The sequence below is a fragment of the Bos indicus x Bos taurus genome, chromosome 15, assembly GCF_003369695.1.
Source record: "Bos indicus x Bos taurus breed Angus x Brahman F1 hybrid chromosome 15, Bos_hybrid_MaternalHap_v2.0, whole genome shotgun sequence".
NCBI classification, from domain to species: Eukaryota; Metazoa; Chordata; class Mammalia; order Artiodactyla; family Bovidae; genus Bos; species Bos indicus x Bos taurus.
In genome coordinates, this window is record NC_040090.1 from 75,022,536 (window position 1) to 75,043,866 (window position 21,331).

At 38.2% G+C, this 21,331-nt stretch overlaps 1 protein-coding gene across 4 annotated transcripts in view; it reads left to right on the forward strand.

Annotated features, from left to right (window-relative positions):
* Positions 1-21,331, forward strand: part of CNTN5 (contactin 5) — a 1,679,852-nt gene that overhangs the window by 1,143,621 nt on the left and 514,900 nt on the right. For all 4 annotated transcript variants that reach the window (XM_027563907.1, XM_027563903.1, XM_027563906.1 and 1 more), the window contains one exon: positions 13,749-13,844. In XM_027563907.1, the coding sequence (XP_027419708.1) occupies positions 13,749-13,844 (96 nt within the window). The remainder of the gene's footprint in view (positions 1-13,748; positions 13,845-21,331) is intronic.

The window sequence follows — 21,331 nt, forward strand, 5'->3', positions numbered from 1 at the left end:
CAGTCAAACGCTTTGGCATAGTCAATAATGCAGAAATAGATGTTTTTCTGGAACTCTCTTGCTTTTTCCATGATCCAGCAGATGTTGGCAATTTGATCTCTGGTTCCCCTGCCTTTTCTAAAACGAGCTTGAACATCTGGAAGTTCATGTTTCACATATTGCTGAAGCCTGGCTTGGAGAATTTTGAGTATTGCTTTACTAGTGTGTGAGATGAGTGCAATTGTGCATAGTTTGAGCATTCTTTGGCATTTCCTTTCTTTGAGATTGGAATGAAAACTGACCTTTTGCAGTCCTGTGGCCACTGCTGAGTTTTCCAAATTTGCTGGCATATTGAGTGCAGCACTTTCACAGCATCATCTTCCAGGATTTGAAATAGCTCAGTTGGAATTCCACCACCTCCACTAGCTTTGTTTGTAGTGATGCTTTCTAAGGCCCACTTAACTTCACATTCCAGGATGTCTGGCTCTAGGTGAGTGATCACACCATTGTGACTATCTTGCTCATGAAGATCTTTTTTGTATAGTTCTTTTGTATATTCTTGCCACCTCTTCTTAATATCTTCAGCTTCTGTTATGTCGATACCATTCTGTTAGAACTATACAACAGCCTTGTCTAACTCAATGGAACTAAGCCATGCTGTGTGGGGCCACTCAAGATGGGTGGTTCATGGTGGAGAGGTCTGACAGAATGTGGTCCACTGGAGAAGGGAATGGCAAACCACTTCAGTATTCTTGCCTTGAAAACCCCATGAACAGTATGAAAAGTCAAAATGATAGGATACTGAAAGAGGAACTCCCCAGATTGGTAGGTGCCCAATATGTTACTGGAGATCAATGGAGAAATAACTCCAGAAAGAATGAAGGGATGAAGCCAAAGCAAAAACAATACCCAGTTGTGGATGTGACTGGTGATAGAAGCAATGTCCGATGCTGTAAAGAGCAATATTGCATAGGAACCTGGAATGTAAGGTCCATGAATCAAGGCAAATTGGAAGTGGTCAAACAGGAGATGACAAGAGTGAACATCAACATTCTAGGAATCAGCGAACTAAGATGGACTGGAATGGGTGAATTTAACTCAGATGACCATTATATCTACTACTGTGGGCAGGAATCCCTTAAAAGAAATGGAGTAGCCATTATGGTCAACAAAAGAGTCTGAAATGCAGTACTTGCGTGAAATCTTTAAAAAAAAAAAAAAACAGAATGATCTCTGTTCGTTTCCAAGGCAAACCATTCAATATCACAGTAATCCAAGTCTATGCCCCAACCAGTAAGGCTGAAGAAGCTGAATGGGTCTATGAAGACCTTCAAGACCTTTTAGAACTAACACCCCAAAAAGATGTCCTTTTCATTATAGGGGACTGGAATGCAAAAGTAGGAAGTCAAGAAACACCTGGGGTAACAGGCAAATTTTATCTTGGGATACAGAATGAAGCAGGGCAAAGGCTAATAGAGTTCTGCCAAGAGAACACACTGGTCATAGCAAACGCCCTCTTTCCAACAGCACAATAGAAGACTCTACACCTGTACATCACCAGACGGTCAACACTGAAATCAGATTGATTATATTCTTTGCAGCCAAAGATGGAGAAGCTCTATACAGTCAGCAAAAACAAGACTGGGAGCTGACTGTGGCTCAGATCATGAACTCCTTTTTGCCAAATTCAGACTTAAATTGACGAAAGTAAGGGAAACCACTAGACCATTCAGATATGACCTAGATCAAATTCCTCATGATTATACAGTGGAAGTGAGGAATAGATTTAAGGGACTAGATCTGATAGATAGAGTGCCTGATGAACTATGGACAGAGGTTCGTGACACTGTACAGGAGACAGGGATTAAGACCATCCCCATGGAAAAGAAATGCAAAAAAGCAAAATGGCTGTCTGGGGAGGTCTTACTAATAGCTGTGACAAGAGAAGTGAAAAGCAAGAGAGAAAAGGAAAGATATAAGCATCTGAATGCAGAGTTCCAAGGAATAGCAGGGAGAGATAAGAAAGCCTTCCTCGGTGATCAATGCAAAGAAATAGAGGAAAACAACAGAATGGGAAAGACTAGAGATCTCTTCAAGAAAATTAGAGATACTAAGGGAACATTTCATGCAAAGATGGGAGACAGTATAAATACAGATAAATCAGTAGCTATTGTGGTAGTATTACATGTTGAATTCCCTGGAAATCAACTTGGTGAGATGGAGTTTAACATAGATGACAATTTTAAGAAGTGTTGGTGACATCACCCACTGGAAGGAAGTAGGAAGTAGAAGTTGTAGGGCTCAATCTGTGTATTAAATGGCTTGCTGGTTTCAGTAAGTGACACATTTGCCCCATCTCCATGGGTTTATAATACTCAAACTCTGTTACATGCTCTATTACTTCTGTTGTATATATGTTTCCAATGCTCAGCCTTATAGTTCTTGAAACTTTTAATGAATTAAAATTAATCTGAGTTTGGGTAAAAAACATAAACTTAGAAGCAAGCAAATAAGGATTATCTATGTAATTGTTTACCCAGAGTGGAGAAAGTTAAGTCAAATATATAAAACCCTCTGCCAGGATTCATAGACTATTATCACATTAGTTAAACAAATATATATATATATATATATATATATATATATAAAACAAATTGTATATTGATATAAAATATATTAATATATAATTTGTTGTAAATTAATATACAATTTGTTGTATTTGTTATATATATGTTTGGAGAAAGCAATGGCAACCCATTCCAGTACTCTTGCCTAGAAAATCCCATGGATGGAGGAGCCTGCTGGGCTGCAGTCCATGGGGTCGCTGGGAGTCAGGCATGACTGAGCGACTTCACTTTCACTTTTCACTTTCATGCATTGGAGAAGGAAATGGCAACCCACTCCAGTGTTTTTGCCTGGAGAATCCCAGGGACGGGGGAGCCTGGCGGGCTGCCATCTATGGGGTCGCAGAGAGTCGGACACGACTGAAGTGACTTAGCAGCATATATATATTGTTATATATAACAATATATAAATTATTATATATTTATATACAATTTGTTTTATATGTAGAACAAATTTTAGCATTTAAGATGATTTCACCATATATCACATTCACAGTTGAAGTGAATTTTTATAATACACATCAAGATACTAAAGAAAAGACTAAAATCAAAAGTACTTTTATCACATTCTTTGGATAACTTATCCTTTTACAAAAGAATTTGCAATATAATGTTTCACTTATAATGTAGTTAAAATCATCTCTTTCAAAGCACACATACACTGGTGTGCTTTGATTTCCTTTTAATAAGTGAATCCTTTGGCTGGATAATTTGTGTGTGATAAAATAAAAAGTGAAAATGGTAATCCACAATAAAAGATTACTCATCTGACCTGTTAAATATATCCACAGAAAGAAAGGGAATGGGAAAAGTTTTATTATAATAAAATCTACAAGTTCTTTGTAGATTTACCCACCATAACTCCACCAGTAACTTAATTCTTATCTCCATGGGACTTTATTTTTTGAGATACCACTAATTCACTCCATTGATAGTCTCCAAAGGCTAATTTTATTATATAACAAACATTTTCAAAAGGTGATATGGTGTCTCATTCACAGATGACTTATAACAATTATATTAAAGAATTACATCATGTGATATAATAGAAAAATGCTTTTAAAAAGCACATTGATCAAAACACTACATTAAGAGTATCAAAAATACTCCAGATTAAAAATGTGCTAGTTCCCCAAATCCCTTTGTAATCTTGGAGGTCCAAATCTTTACTGGCTTTGAGTTTTTATTCATATTGTTTAAGCTTAGTAAATGACATTGTCCTCATCAATAAGTGAGGATACTAAGCCCTTCCCAATGTGTTTACTAATTGATTAAAAGCTCATGAGCTCATAGGTGACAAGAAAAACCCACAAATTTTCATGTTTCTATGGATTTCAAAGGTACCATTCAATAATCACATATTTATTTAAAAACTATTATTATTAAGAATCTTGCTTGTTATGAGAGTATCTTAGGAAGACTTTGCATGCAAACAGTTATGTATTAAAAATGCTAATTTGATTCTCTCTCAAAATAAATATATGGATTATTTTTTCATTCTTCACAAGTTTTTTCACTTCTAATCATCTGTCAGAGAATATTTTTTAGTAAGACTTGCTTATGAAAGTTATTTTTAAAATACCTAAATGAACCTTGGTCTAACTTCCATATACTAAATTGTCTTTTCCTAAGACATTGTATCACTGATACTGCTCACAACACCAATTGTCTTGCTGCTCACACAGTTCACACTGTTCGCTGAACCCAGGGTAGGCAAGGCATGAGCTAAAAGCCAGGAAGGAGACTCAAGGAGCTGTAGGAACTGCAGACCTGTTTACTTTCTCCTGGCTGGCATGGTAGCTGCAACACAGCCTGTCTCCTGGCTGATGCAGCAGCCACAGTAGCAGCCATAACATAATCATAGCACAGTCATGACGTAGCCAGGACATAACACCATATAACATAACTATGATGACAATCCAATCCAGCTTCAATGCAGCAGCAGCCAGGGCTTTCATGGTGAGGCTCCTACAGGCATGCCGCAAAAAGGAGCACGTGACCAAGTGAGTACCTTATGATGCGCATGTGTAGTGCTACAAGTGATCTCAGCTCCTTCTTATTCTTCAGTCACTGAGTTGTGTCCAACTGTTTGTGACCCCGTGGACTGTAGCACGTCAGCCTTTCCTGTCCTTCACTGTTTCCTTGAGTTTGCTCAAACTCATGTCCATTGACTCAGAGATGTCATTCAACCATCTTGTCCTCTGTTGTCCCCTCTCCTCCTGCCTCTAATCATTATTTACAAAATATGGGGCAAAAGCCAGAAGCCATGGGATGAGAGAGGCTGACCATGCAATCTTGGCTAATTTGCTGTTTCTCTGCATACATATTTTGAAACAACCACGTTGAAATTGATTTGCCTACTCACTACTTATTAATGATGCTGTGAAAGGGCTGCACTCAATGAGCCAGCAAATTTGGAAAATTCAGCAGTGGTCACAGGTAAAGGTCAGTTTTCATTCCAATCCCAAAGAAAGGCAATGCCAAAGAATACTCAAATTACTGAACAATTGGAATCATCTCATCTCACATGCTAGCAAAGTAATGCTCAAAATTCTCTGAGCCAGGCTTCAACAGTATGTGAACCATGAACTTCCAGATGTTCAAGCTGGATTTAGAAAAGGCAGAGGAACCAGAGATCAAAATGCCAACATCTGTTGGCGCATCGAAAAAGCAAGAGAGTTTCAGAAAATCATCTACTTCTGCTTTATTGACTATGCCAAAGACTTTGACTTTGTGGATCACCCCAAACTGTGGAAAATTCTTAAAGAGATAAGAATACCAAACCACCTGACCTGCCTCTTAAGAAACCTGTATGCAGGTCAGGAAGCAACAGTTATAACTGGACATGGAATAACAGACTGGTTTCAAACAGGGAAAGGAGTATATCAAAGCTGTATATTGTCACCCTGATTATTTAATTTATATGCAGAGTACGTCATGAGAAATGCTGGACTGGATGAAGCACAAGCTGGAATCAAGTTTGCCAGGAAAAATATCAATAACCTCAGATATACAGATGACACCACCCTATGGCAGAAAGTGAGGAAGAACTATAGAGCCTCTTGATGAAAGTGAAAGAGGAGAGTGAAAAGCTGACTTAAAATTCAACATTCAGGAAATGAATATCATGGCATCTGGTCCATAACTTTACAGTAAATAGATGAAGAAACAAGGGAAATAGTGACAGACTTAATTTTGAGGGGGCTCCAAAATCACTGCAGACAGATACTGCAGACATGAAATTAAAAGATGCTTGCTCCTTGGAAGTAAACTCATGACCAACCTAGACAGTATATTAAAAAGCAGAGACATTACTTTGCCAACAAAGGTCCATCTAGTGAAAGCTATAGTTTTTCCACTGGTCATGTGTGGATGTGAGAGTTGGACTATAAAGAAAGTTGAGTGCCAAAGAATTGACGCTTTCGAAATGTGGTGTTGGAGAACACTCTTGAGAATCCCTTGGACTGCAAGGAGATACAACCAGCCCCATTCTAAAGGAAATCAGTCTTGAATATTCATTGGAAGGACTGATGCTGAGGCTGAAACTCCACTACTTTGGCCACCTGATGCGAAGAACTGACTCATTAGAAAAGACCCTGATGCTGGGAAAGATTGAAGGCAGGAGGAGAAGGGGCCAACAGAGGATGAGATGGTTGGATGGCATCACCAACACAATGGACATGAATTTGAGTAAACTCCCAAAGTTGGTGATGGACAGGGAGGCCTGGTGTGCTGCAGTCCAAGGAGTCACAAAGAATTGGACACAACTGAGCAACTGAACTGAACTGGACTGAACTTATTAATTGTATGACCAAAGAAAACTTTTTGCTTTTCACGTATACTTAGTAATTTTTGAAATAAAGAAATCAATATTTCTTTTCAGGAAATTTGGCATAGAGTAGGTATGCTAATAGCTATTGAAATTATTATCCATCTATTCTTTTTTTTAAATTAGAGGATATTTGCTTTGCAATATCATGTTGATTTCTACCATACAAGACTCGAATCAGTCATAACTATATATATATATATATATATATATATATATATATATATATCTCCACTCTCTTGAGCCTCTACCTTTCCATCCCACTCCTCTAGGTCAGTGATGACTGAGTACCAGGCTGAGATCCTTATATTATACAGAGGCTTCCAACTAGCTGTCTCTTACACATGATTCTTTATATAAGTCAATGTTACTTTCTCAGTTCACCCATCTCACCCTCTCCTTCTCCCACTGTATCCACAAGTCTATTCTCTCTGCCTAAGTCTCCATTCCTTCCCTGCACGTAGGTGTATCAGCCGGGCAGCTGTGACCAGTGCACTAAGCATGGCTGAGAGGAGTTACACCACGTCCGAGGTCAGGAAGCAACAGTTAGAACTGGACATGGAACAAGAGACTGGTTCCAAATAGGAAAAGGAATACATCAAGGGTGTATATTGTCACCCTGCTTATTTAACTTATATGCTGAGTACATCATGAGAAACGCTGGACTGGAAGAAACACAAGCTGGAATCAAGATTGCTGGGAGAAATATCAATAACCTCAGATATGCAGATGACACCACCCTTATGGCAGAAAGTGAAGAGGAACTCAAAAGCCTCTTGATGAAGGTGAAAGTGGAGAGTGAAAAAGTTGGCTTAAAGCCCAACATTCAGAAAACGAAGATCATGGCATCTGGTCCCATCACCTCATGGCAAATAGATGGGGAAACAGTGGAAACAGTGTCAGACTTTATTTTGGGGGGCTCCAAAATTACTGAAGATGGTGACTGCAGCCATGAAATTAAAAGATGGTTACTCCTTGGAAGGAAAGTTATGATCAACCTAGATAGCATATTGAAAAGCAGAGACATTACTTTGCCAACAAAGGTTCGTCTAGTCAAGGCTATGGTTTTTCCTGTGGTCATGTATGGATGTGAGAGTTGGACTGTGAAGAAGGCTGAGCACCGAAGAATTGATGCTTTTGAACTGTGGTGTTGGAGAAGACTCTTGAGAGTCCCTTGGACTGCAAGGAGATCCAACCAGTCCATTCTGAAGGAGATCAGACCTGGGTGTTCTTTGGAAGGAATGATGCTAAAGCTGAAACTCCAGTACTTTGGCCACCTCATGCAAAGAGTTGACTCATTGTAAAAGACTCTGATGCTGGAAGGGATTGGGGGCAGGAGGAGAAGGGGACGACAGAGGATGAGATGGCTGGATGGCATCACTGACTCGATGGACGTGATTCTGAGTGAACTCCTGGAGTTGGTGATGGACAGGGAGGCCTGGCGTGCTGCGATTCATGGGGTTGCAAAGAATCGGACACAACTGAGCGACTGTACTGAACTGAACTGATAGATTGGTTATAGCTTTTCTTCCAAGGAGCAAGTGTCTTTTAATTTTATGGTTGCAATGACCATCGGCAGTGATTTTGGAGCCCAAAGAAATAAAGCCTGTCACTGTTTCCATTGTTTCCCCATCTATTTGGCATGAAGTTTTGGGACTGAATGCCATGATCTTAGTCTTTTGAATGTTGAGTTTTAGGCCAGCTTTTTCACTCTCCTTTTTCAGTTTCATCAAGAGGCTCTTTATTTACTCTTTGCTTTCTTCCATATGGGTGATATCATCTGCATAACTGAGGTTATTGATATTTCTTCTGACAACCTTGATTCCTGCTTGTGCTTCATCCAGCCTAACATTTTACATGATGTACTCTGCATATAAGTTAAATAAGCAGGTTGGCAATATACAGCCTCAATGTACTCCTTTCCCTATTTGGAACCAGTGTATTGTTCCATGTCACATTCTAGCTGTTGCTTCTTGACCTTCATACAGATTTCCCACAAGGTAGGTCAGGTGGTCTGGTATTCCTATGTCTTTAAGAATTTTCCACAGTTTGTGGTGAACCACAATGTCAAAGTCTTTGGGATAGTTCATAAAATAGAAGTAGATGATTTTCTGGAACTCTCTTGCTTTTTTGATGCTCCAACAGATGTTGGCAATTTGATCTCTGGCTCCTCTGCCTTTTCTTAATCCAGCTTGAACATCTGAAAGTTCATGGTTCATGTACTATTGAAGCCTGGCTTGGAGAATTTTGAGCATTACTTTGCTAGCATGTGAGATGAGATGATTCCAATTGTGCAGTAGTTTGAGCACTTTTTGGCATTGCCTTTCTTTGGGATTGGAATGAAAACTGACCTTTTCCAGTCCTGTGGCCACAAGTTTTCCAAATTTGCTGGCATATTCAGTGCAGCATTTTCACAGCATCATCTTTTAGGATTTGGAATATCTCAGCTGGAATTCCATCACCTCCACTATCTTTGTCTGTAGTGATGCTTCCTAAGGCCCACTTGACTTCACACTCCAGGATGCCTGGCTCTGGATGAGTGATCACAACACCTTGGTTATATAGGTCATTAAGATCTTTTTGTATAGTTCTTCTGTATATTCTTGCTACCCCTTCTTATTATCTTCTTCTTTTTGTAGGTCCATACCATTTCTGCCCTTTATTGTGCCCATCTTAGCACAAAATATTCCCTTTGTATCTCTAATTTTCTTGAAGAGATCTCTAGTCTTTCCCACTCTATTATTTTCCTCTATTTCTTTGCCTTGATCACTTAAGAAGGCTATCTTATCTCTCATTACTATTCTTTGGAACTCTTCATTCAAGGTGTATATATCTTACCTTTTCTCCTTTTCTTTTCACCTCTCTTCTTTTCTCAGCTATTTGTAAGGCCTTCTCAGACAACCATTTTGCCTTCTTACAGTCCTTTTTCTTGGGGATGGTTTTGATCATGGCCTCCTTTACAATGTTACAAACCTCCATCCTTAGTTCTTCAAGCACTGTATCAGAGCTAATCCCTTGAATCTATCTGTCACTTCCACTATATAATTGTAAGGGATTTGATTTAGGTCATACCTGGATGGTCTAGTGGTTTTCCCAACTTTCTTCAATTTAAGTCTGAATTTGGCAATAAGGAGCTCATGATCTGAGCCACAATCAACTCTTGGTCTTGTTTTTGCTGACTGTATACAGTTTCTCTATCTTCAGAAACAAAGAATATAATCAGTCTGATTTCTGTGTTGACCATCTGGTGATGTCCATATGTAGTCTTCTCTTGTCTTGTTTGTAGAGGGTGTTTGCTTTGAGCAGTGCATTTTCTTGGCAAAACTCCATTAGCCTTTGCCCTGCTTCATTTTGTACTCCAATACCAAAATTGCCTGGAACTCCAGATATCTTGTGACTTCCTACTTTTACATTCCAGTCCCCTATAATGAAAAGGACATCTTTTTTGCATGTTAATTCTAGAAGGTCTTGTAGGTTTTCATAGAACTGTTCAACTTCAGCTTCTTCAGCATTACTGGTTGGGGCATAGACTTGGATTACTGTGATATTGAATGGCTTGCCTTGGAAACAAACAGAGATCATTCTGTCATTTTTGAGGTTGCACCCAAGTACTGCATTTTGGACTCTTCTGGTGACTATGACTATTCCACTTCTTCTTAGGAATATTTGATCACAGTAGTAGATATAATCATCATCTGAATTAAATTCGTCCATTCCAGTCCATTATACCATTGATTCCTAAAATGTAGATGTTCATTCTTGTCATCTTCTGTTTGACCACTTCCAATTTGCCTTGATTAGTTCAATTGTATGATTAGTTTATATATCCACAGTCTTCCTTTACAGCTTTTCTGTATTATCAGTACCTAACATAGATTTTGGTATACAGTTTACACTGAAAAAACACCTGTTAAATGTATTAAGGAAATGATTTGTCTTATTTGTGGTCAATATGCTTTCAATCACACATTTCAACCTTATAGTCTGTCACATGTGACTCTCAGCCCTATCATTAATTGTATGAATTGATTGGACAGGTATAATCCTGTAAGCTGCAGTTCTAGTTAAAACTCCATTATCAAACTCTGCATGAGTTTCTGGACTTGGAAAAAAGGTCTCAGAAAAAAATAAAACCTGAGGTCTTGTGATTCTTTATTATAAACTTCCTCCTCCAGACTACTTGTCTTTTAGTCCATGTATTTTATAATAAGTCCAGAAAGAAGCTTATTTCAGTTTAGAATTTGAACCTGAATTTTAGAGTTCTTGTAGTAAAATTTTTACTTTTACTCATTTTTCACCTTAAAGATCAAAATAGAACATAGAAACAGATTTTTTTTTTTTTTTTACTTCCCATGAGTGCATGCTAAGTCACTTCAGTCATGTCCAACTCTTTGTGACCCTATGGACCATAGCCCACCAGGCTCCTCTGTTCATGGGATTCTCCAGGCAAGAGTACAAGAGTCAGTTGCCATTCCCTTCTCCAGGGGATCTACCTGATGCAGGGATCAAACCTGCTGTAAGTGACAATAAAATAATCAAAGCTTCATCCATACAAATTCTTTTTTTTTTTTTGCATTTCTCTTTTTGATATACAGAATGCTTATTCTAACTAAGTTCTCTGATGAGCATCTGCAAAGTAACTGCTTTCTCTTAACCATGAGATCAAAACAACCAGCAGTATTTTTAGTCAGACTATTCTCTCTAGTTGCCATTCCTGCTCCAATTAAGAATTTTTTTCACATCAATTTGGTCTCAGATCAACCAGAATCTTGCCTGAAACAAGGACTACTTTTACATTAAAAATAATCAAGTTTTACTGTTTTTTATTCTAGGAGGAAGGATTTAAATGAAAAAAGCACACTCTCCATCAAAGTGCAGGCTTTTCTTTAGTATTTTTGCATATGTCTTTATGAGACAAAAATAATCTATTCACAATTGAAAAAATCCATTTTTTTAACCATTTATCATTTATTTTTATTATTATTATTATTAACTTTACAATATTGTATTGGTTTTGCCATACATCAACATGAACCCACCACGGGTGTACATGTGTTCCCCATCCTGAACCCCCTCCCACCTCCCTCCCCGTACCATCCCTGTGGGTCATCCCAGTGCACCAGACCCAAGCATCCTGTATCCTGCATCAAACCTGGACTGGCAATTCGTTTCTTATATGATATGTACTGCTGATGCTATAGCTCCTAGGAAGCGATAACACAAAGACAATTCCAGGAGAAACTGTTGAATTGTATCTGTATTAACAGTTGATACAAAATAAAGCAGTTAGGGCTGATATTATCCTTTGGGTCATTGAGATCTCAAAACACAATTCAGGTCATAGTTATTCCTTTTCTGTGTCTAATTTCTAGGCCATACCCATACTTCAATTTATGAGAAATAGGCATTCATTTGGGATTGTTTGCCGTTAAAATATTTTAACTATAATAAGTTGATTTGAAAAGTCATGATGAACACAATAAAAACTTGTAGTATTAGAAGCTAAATATATATACTTTTAAGAAAACATTTAAGATATTCAGTTAGAATAAATTGATATCCAAATATCTTTCCAGAATTTATAAATTCAATGAGGATGAAAAGAAGAAACTAAAACCATATAATCTCTAAAGAGATATTACAACCCCATTGCTCACTGTGTTGTGTTTGTAAGAGTAGTCAAAGGAAGTTAATTGAGAAACCTTGTCATGCTTTGTTTTCAGATTGAGGGGAGTTGTTGGGGAAAACAAGAAAGACAGCTTCTATCTTTAACTGTCAGTGAAAATGAGTTTAAAGCCATACATTATGTACATTTGAAAGTTAAGGAAGCTGATTTTTATTAGAAGTTAGTGTGTAGCTTTTCAAACCAAAAAAAAAGTAGTAGAATACATTTTCCTTTTTGTTTTACCACTTTACTTATTTATAGTAACTATTATATACTTGACTATTTACAATGAAATGCAGCATGTATGTAAAATCCAAAACACTTTCCTCAATAATGAATTCCTTCCTATTTATTCATTATGCCTTGACTGTTTACTAGTCCTTCATGGTTTTGAATGTATTTTAAAAGGTTGGATTGTAAATTCAGCAAATTTTAAATTGTAAGCCAACTCTCAAAAATGTAATTTATAGAATTTCTCTTAGAATATTAAAGTTGATGATTTATCTCTTTCATATCCATTCAGTATATTTTCTTGACTGCTTACCTTCATCATTCATCAGATTAACAAACATTAAATTTGAGGGTCTGCATTGTATTGTTAGGAAATAATACTACTTTAGCATGAAATGATGACAAGTTTTTTTTTTTTTTAATCTCCTTTATAATTGATAGTGATAGGAAAGGCAGAACATTTTCAAGAAGCATTTCTCACCAGGGAAACAAGATTTTACAAAATGGGAATTCTAAGACAATGTTTATTTACAAAAATATTGGACTCCTATCATTTCCAAGAAACTATTCTAAAACTCATTTATTTAATCAACCAAGCCTAAGAAAAAAGGAAGGTACAAATGTACTGAGCTATGAATAGATTAATAAAAAATAAAAGAAATATAAATAATGCATACCATTCTTTTTTAAGACCACTTTATTTTTAGGACAATGTTTTTAAATTGTGCAAATGCAAGAAAATTTAAGGGAAGACAATTGAAACTCAATCAATGCATTAGTCCTTCATACATTCAAGTTAGTGTTTCAGTAACTATAATATTTCTAGAATAATCAAAATGGATGAGTATAATTAATTTGTACACACCATCCCAGGCTTACATAAAATGAAAGTAACATGACATTTTCACTCACATTTATATAAAAGGGGCCCTTATATCTTCATTATATTTTGCTTGAGTGCACAAGTCCCTCTAATTTGGCAAATTCATGCTTGGTTTTACATACCATTTTTAGCATGACAGATGATTAGGAAGCAGTTTGGGCACCAGACAACCCCAACCACTTCTGTTCTTAATATGCTTGAGTGGCTTTGATTGGTAGTAGAAAAATTAATATGTAAAAGCTATTATAAAGAAATACAGTAATTATTCAATGTGTTATAAAGCTATTGTTTAATTTATCCCTACACTGGAAATTTGTATGCACTATACATAGAAATTAGGAATGCACACATAGTCTGAAAAGCATGATATTTAAAATTGGATGGTAGAGATTTATTGTTAAAACTCTCCTCTCACTGCTCGACAAAGAAAAAGAAACCTTGCTTAGATAATGGTAGAAGAGTAAGGACAAGTTACAAGAGCAGTAATTCTTTAAGCTCCTTCTTGCCTCGCATCTGAACGCTGTGTTATGTTGGCAGATCTGGGGAACTTTAGTGGCCGGACGAGAAGCGCAGTGTCCGTGCGGGAAGGCCAAGGGGTCGTCCTCCTGTGCTCGCCGCCACCTCACTCGCCAGGTAGGTTGTCTCCCTTTCCCATAGCTGTTCCTCTCCTCCTGTGTGCTCGTTCCTTTAGACAGGGTGTTGACTGGGGAACATTCAGGTGACGTGTGGGTGGTTTTCTCGATGTGTATCAGGGCACCAGGTGAGTAATTAAAGACCATATTCTCTAAATGCCACAGGACAGGAGACTGAGCTCCTCTGATAAGACTGTTTTATGGCCTGAGTATGGACCATCCGGGTTATGGATGTCTCTCTCTGCCTGCCACCAGGGAGGAATATACTACCTGGAGCACAGGGAAAGTGATAAGCTAAGAGAGTTAGCAACTTTTCAAAATTGTTGGGAATGTCAGAGCTGAGTTAACTGAACATCAATGTGCTTCTTGTTTCAGAAGATAAGCTGGAAACTGGGTTGTTTATGGGGTAATTTTTCACACTGGAACAAAAAATGTTAAGAAATATTTCTTGAGTTTCATACAGCTATGATTTCCTTGTTATTTTCTGACTACCTGAGTTCTTGTTTGTAAAAGTTATAATAGTAGGTAAGTATTTCTCAGGGTTTGAAGTAACGGAATAGTCAACTGTGCTCAGATTAATTATTTCTCCTCTCTCCAACTCACAGATAATTATATACATTTTGTTTAAGTTCTATAGTTTGAAGTGAGTACTTCTTTGCAACTCAGTAAAGTTTTCCTATAATGCAATTTAAGAAAGGCCAGTATCAATTAAAGAGAAAGAGGATCAAATGTCTATTTCTACTTGAGAAATAATGAAGATTTTAGTTAACAAGTGGAAACAGAATTCAAGATCCTGGTACCTCAATCAATTTTTCTTTTTTTGTTTAGAGTGAAAACCAAACTTGTCTCTAGGTTGCATTACTAGTGTAGTATTGGGGCCCAATTTTGTTCTATCATAGATAATCCTTATCATGCTTTACAATAAGACCTCAAATCAGTTTTTTTAAAGTTCCTCATCTCTATCAGACCCTAATTTTCTTTTTAATTGAAAGAAAAGTAAACTAAGTTTCAACAGGAAAATATTTTTGAAAATATTTTACTTTGAAACTAAGATAATAATCATTGTGAGGAATAATTTTTGAGTTATACCAACTTCATTCCATTATGTCAATTCAGTTGTTCCAATCCTTTTGTGAACTTTACAGAAAAGATATCCAGTCTTACCTACATGTGTTTTACCTTTTTAAAAATGGATTTTAGTAGTCTTAAGAGAATCCTATGAAATTAATATGTTATGTTTAATGTTGGGTTATTATATTTAGTCTGAAGAGAAGTATTAGATAAATGTTAGAAATAATAAAGGAGGGGCAGAGGGAGGGGGGCTAGGGAAAGGAGGGGAGGGGAAGAGGCAACAGACTGCAGAGGATGAACGTGTTCATCAGCAACTTTACAGGGATTAGCAATATGCAGTGACTCCCATGGGGAAAAAGCAAGATTTTCTCTGAGATACAATCTATGTTGTAGGGCTGTTGAAACATATGTTAAAAAATGAAATGAGAGAGAATGACTCAAGAAGCAAAATGGTAAGATTACACACAAACAAATTTTCCAATTGGCAGAGAAAACTATATACAGAAGATTTATAATGGGAAAAAATAGTATAATGAATTGTATACATGACAAGCATAAGATAAGAATATGTATGAATAATTGATTAAATAAATAAAAATGTAATCTTTGAGATCAACAAGAATAAAGCTGGCTTATTTGTTATTGTATATGACAATATATGTGTCATAAGAAATATTAGACTTATTAGATAATTTAAATTTGTAGAGGTTATATTCTACTAGGTACACATGTTGAAGTGTTATATGAAATGACTTATTCAAACATCAGTGTTAACATGACAGAATCTGGGGGGACACATGCATGACCCGAAATAACTACAGTAGCTCAGCTTCCAGGCCAATGTCTAACACTTACAAGTTGGTCATTTATCCCTTGATTAGCCAAATCCTATAATATATCTCTAGTTTTTGTTAAGCATGTCAATTATATTCTGGTTCCAACTGAAACTTGCACATCCCACGAAGACATGGCTTCCACTGCAGCCCTTTAAAGTTATGGCTGTTTATTCTGTCACATTGTTTATGCGCCATTCAAAGTGAGACTGGAACACATATTCTCCTTTTCTCCTCATTGCACATTCTCTATTCTCCTTACAAAAAAAAAAAGACCCCTCTGTTTTTAAAATTTCAGTTTAGACTCTGCAAATCTTCGTTGCTGTCATTTATACACTCCTAGCTTACTCCTTTTCATTTTGTCTTCTTTTTGCCATTCCAGTGATCTTGGTTTACAATCATTCTCAGGCACTTCATCTGCTATTATCAGCAGCTATGGTTTCTTAACTGGGCTTCCAGTTAAGGTAGCACTAGTGGTAAAGAATCTACCTGCCAACGTAGGAAACAGTACCCTACTCCAGTAGAGGAAATGGCATGCCTCTCCAGTATTCTTGCCTGGAAAATTCCATGTGCAAGAGGAGCCTGGAAGGCTACAAACCATGGAGCTACAAAGAGTTGGACTTGGCTGAGCGACTGAGAATTCATACATTTTCTGTTCACTGCTTCCTTGATTCCAGGAACCCTTCAACCTCATTGAAATCTGCAAATCCTTGATATGACCTCCTTTTCACCTTTGTTGCCCTTCTTTGAGTCTCATTTTTCTCCTTCAATCATTATCATTTTTCTTGCTTACAACCTTAATTACTTCAACCTTCTTTTGCCTCACAACACTCAACAAAATCCTAATCCCAACGTAAACCCATTCTTCAACCTGAAACTACTCAACTTTATATGACTATAAAGGGAATTCCCTCACAGTCCTGGGGTTAGGATTCCACCCTTTCATTGCCAAGGGAACAGGTTCGATCCCTGGGCAGTCGGGTACTAAGATCCCACAAGCTGCACAGTATAGCCAATACATATGTATATACATATGTATGTATATATGACACTATAAAAATAGTTAGGCACATTAGTCTAAATTTTGGGGCTTCCCAGGTGGTGCTAGTGGTAAAGAACCTGCCTGCCAATGCAGGAGACATAGAGATTTGGTTTGGATCTTTGGCTTGAGAAGATCCCCTGGAAGAGGGCATGGCAACCCACTCCAATATTCTTGCCTAGAAAATCCCATGGACAGATTCCCTGGTGGGCTAGGGTCCATAGGGTTTCAGAGTCAGACACGATTGAAGTGACTTAGCACTCGTGCACAGTCTAAATTTAAAATCCAAACTATGAATCTCAAGTACACTTACGCTGACCAGAAATTAAGGGGAAAAAAACCAAACGTAGCCCTCTCACTGTAATTTTGTCAAAACTTCAGTGTGTCTCCCATCATTCAATTTTTCTCCCATCCTCACTTTCAGCTGATAACCATTTCATTGTGAAAAGAAAAGCAATTAGAAGATAACTTACACAAGCCTTCATCACCAAATTACACACTTATTAACATTTGTTTCATATTCTAACCTCTCCTTTTTAGTATAGATGTACTGCTGTGCTTCTAAGGTCCATCCCTCAACCTTTGTACTGTAATCCATCCTTATTTATCTACTCAAATAAATTGCTTTAGTAATTCTCTGTTCTACTCTTCTAAATTTTCACCAGAGATTGCTTACTTTCTTCTGGGTCAAAACAATACAAAGCAAACCTCTCCTCTTTCAGCTACCACCTCATTTTTTTCCACTCCTTTCCATAGCAAACTCTTCAGAGGCTTTGTATGTGCATTATCCAGTTCAACTCTGATGCTGTCTTTTTGTCTCTTTCTTTCTTTCTGCCCTCTTTCTCTGTCTTCCTCTAACTTTTTAATAGATTTATTGAGAGCCAATTTCTACCCCAATATACTCACCTGCTTTAAGTGTACGGTTCAGTGAGCTTCTGTATGTTTAACACAATTGTGCCACTGTCGCCACAGCCGAGTTTAGAACTTCCATTATTTCACACAGGCATTTCCACCTATGTCCTCATGCAATCACTGATCTCCTTTCTGTCTCTACATTTTTACCTTTCCTAAAAATTTTATTTTAGTGAAATTATACAATGTGCAGTCTCTGTGTGTGTGCACTTAATGTTTCTAAGGTGCGTCCATATTTGTCGGTATGTTATTCCATATTGCTGAATAGTATTCCATTGTATGGATTTACCTCAGTTTGTGACATTTTTTAACATTACAACGTTATTTTCAGCCCTCATATTGGAAACTCCTTCTTTTATAAAACACTTTCTTGCAGAATTCCGCACACACTAGTTTTCCTCTTACCTTACTTTGTAATCCCCTGTGTTGATTTTGCCTCATCTCCTCAAACTCATAATCTTACAGTCACTCACGTGTCAGGTTTTGAACTTCTTTCTTTAATATACCCTCATTCCCTGATATTTCACCCCATAATACTCTTTAAATACTGACATCTCCCAAATGTATGTCTCCAATCAGGAATCTGGTTGTACATCTAACTACCTACTCAGCATTTCCATTTGCATGGCTAATAGCCACTGCAAACTTACCCATGAGTAACACTGAATTCCTGGTTATATCTTCCCCAAATATGAGATCTTTTCCCCCTAAATTAATGACAGTTCCATTCCTTGCAATTCATCAGTGTTTGAGACATTTTTTTTACTTTCCTTCACACCTCACATAAAAATTGTCAGCAATTTTGTAGGTCCTACTATAAATTTTATCTGAAATGTGACAATTTCTCATACCTTCCATGCCAGTTCTCTAGTATAAGGTATAATTATCACCTACCTGAGTTATTGCAGTAGGCTTTTAATGGTTCTCTATTATTTTTGCCTTTATCTTTTTAAAATATGTTCTCAACATGGTAGCTAAGAGTGACCTTCAGTTCAGTTCAGTCGCTCAGTCGTGTCTGACTCTTTTGCGATCGCATGAACTGTAGCATGCCAGGCCTCCCTGTCCATCACCAACTCCCGCAGTTCACCCAAACCCATGTCCATTGAGTCGGTGATGCCATCCAACCATCTCATCCTCTGTCGTCCCCTGCTCCTCCTTCCCTCAATCTTTCCCAGCATCAGGGTCTTTTCCAATGAGTCAGCTCTTTGCATCAGGTGGCCAAAGTATTGGAGTTTCAGCTTTAGCATCAATCCTTCCAAAGAACACCCAGGACTGATCTCCATTAGAATGGACTGGTTGGATTTCCTTGCAGTCCAAGGGACTCTCAAGAGTCTTCTCCAACACCACAGTTCAAAAGCATCAATTCTTTGGCAATCAGATTTCTTTATGGTCCAACTCTCATATCCATACATGACCACTGGAAAATCCATAGCCTTATAGTTTTTATCATGTCACCTCTCTGTCCGAAACACTCCAAAAACTTCCTGTCTGCTAAAGATTGAATTGAGTTACCCTTAAGTTCATATGAAGCCCCAATGTTTGGAGATGGTTCCTTTGGGAAGTAATTAGGTGTATAGAGGGACCTTGAGGGTAGGACCCCCTTGATGGAATTAGTGCCCCTATAAGAAGAGACATCAGAGAGCTTGCTCTTTCTTTCCATAATGTGACAATTTAGTGAGAAGGTGGCCATCTGCCAATCAGAGACCTTTCAGCAGAAACCAACTAAGCTGAAACCTTGATCTCAGACTTTCAACCTCAGTATCATTTACTGTTGTTTAAGCCAGCCAGTCTATGACATTTTGTAATGGCACCCTAGGCAGACTAATATACCATCTCATTCACAGTCAGTGCTCAAGTTCTTACTGACAATAGCTTGAATTAGACAAGGCTATGGTCCACGTGGTCAGATAGGTTAGTTTTCTGTGACTGTGGTTTTCATTTTGTCTGCCTTCTGATGGAGAAGGATAAGAAGCTTATGGAAGCTTCCTGATGGGAGAGACTGACTGAGGGGGAAACTAGGCCTTGTTCTGATGGACAGGGCCATGCTCAGTAAATCTTTAATCCAATTTTCTCTTGATGGGCAGGGCTTTGGTACCTCCTTGTTATTTGACCTGGGGCCAAAACTATGGTGGAGGTAATGAATATAATGGTGACCTCCTTCATAAGGTCCCATGCAGGAACTGCTACACTCAGTGCCTCCAACCCTGAAGCAGGCCACCACCACACCACGCTTCCATAGGAGACTCCTGGACACTCATGGGCATGTATAGATCAGTCTCTTGTGGGGTTACTGCTCCTTTCTCCTGGGTCCTGGTATGCACAAATTTCTGTTTGTGCCCTCCAAGAGTCTGTTTCCCAGTCCTGTGTAAGTTCTGGTGGCTCTGTGTTGGGGTTAATGACGACCTCCTCCAAGAGGAGTATGGCTTATGCCATACCCAAGTCTGCTGCACCCAGAGCCCCTGCCTCTGCAGCAGTCCACTGCTAACCCATACCTCCACAAGAGACACTCAAACACAGTTCCGTCTCAGTCTCTGTGGGGTCTCTGCGTCCTGGTACACACAAGGTTTGTTTGAGCCTTCTGAGCATCTCTGGCTGTTATGGGGGTTTGATTCTAAATGCAATTTCATCCCTCCTACCATCTTTCTGGGGCTTCTCCTTTGCCCTTGGGCATGAGGTGTCTCTGCAAAGTCGCTCCAGCGCTGCACAGCTGCTACTCCAGTGCCTACTGTATTTCTGGGGCTTCTCTGCCTTTGGACATGGGATATTTCCTCACAGTCGCTCCAGCACCATGTAGCCACTACTCCAGCTCATTGTTTTGGGCTCCAAAATCACTGCAGATGATGACTGCAGCCATGAAATTAAGACATTTGCTCCTTGGAAGAAAAGCTATGACCAACCTAGAAAGACTATTAGAAAGCAGAGATATTATTTTACAACAAAGGTCCATCTAGTCAAAGCTATGGTTTTTTCAGTAGTCATGTATGGATGCAAGAGATGGACTATAAAGAAAGCTGAGCGCTGAAGAATTGATGCTTTTGAACTGTGGCGGAGAAGACTCTAGAGAACACCTTGGACTGCAAGGAGATCCAACCAGTCCATCCTAAAGGAAATCAGTCCTGAATATTCATTGGAAGGACTGATGCTGAAACTCCAATACTTTGGCCACCTGATGTGAAGAACTTATTTGTAAAGACCCTGATGCTGGGAAAGATTGAAGGTGGGAGGAGAAGGCAATGCCAGAGGATGATATGGTTGGATGTCATCATCAACTCAAAGGACATGAGTTTGAGTAAACTGCAGGAGTTGGTGATGGACAAGGAGGCCTGGCTTGCTACAATCCATGAGGTTGCAAAGAGTCGATCACAACTGAGTGTCTGAAATGACTGACTGAAAATAACTTGGAGAATCCTCAGCATTTGATGCCATATAATCTCTCTGATCTTATCTACTATTCTCTTTTTTGCTTTTTCATATATAGTTGTATTAGTTTCTCTGATATTCCATAGGAACTAGGTATAGTCTTGCCTCAAAGTCTTTCCAGTTGCTATTTTCAATGCCTGATTCCTCTTATGCTTGCCATTTGAATGGCTCACTACTTCACATTCAAACTGCTTGGTGAAAGTTTTCTAATTT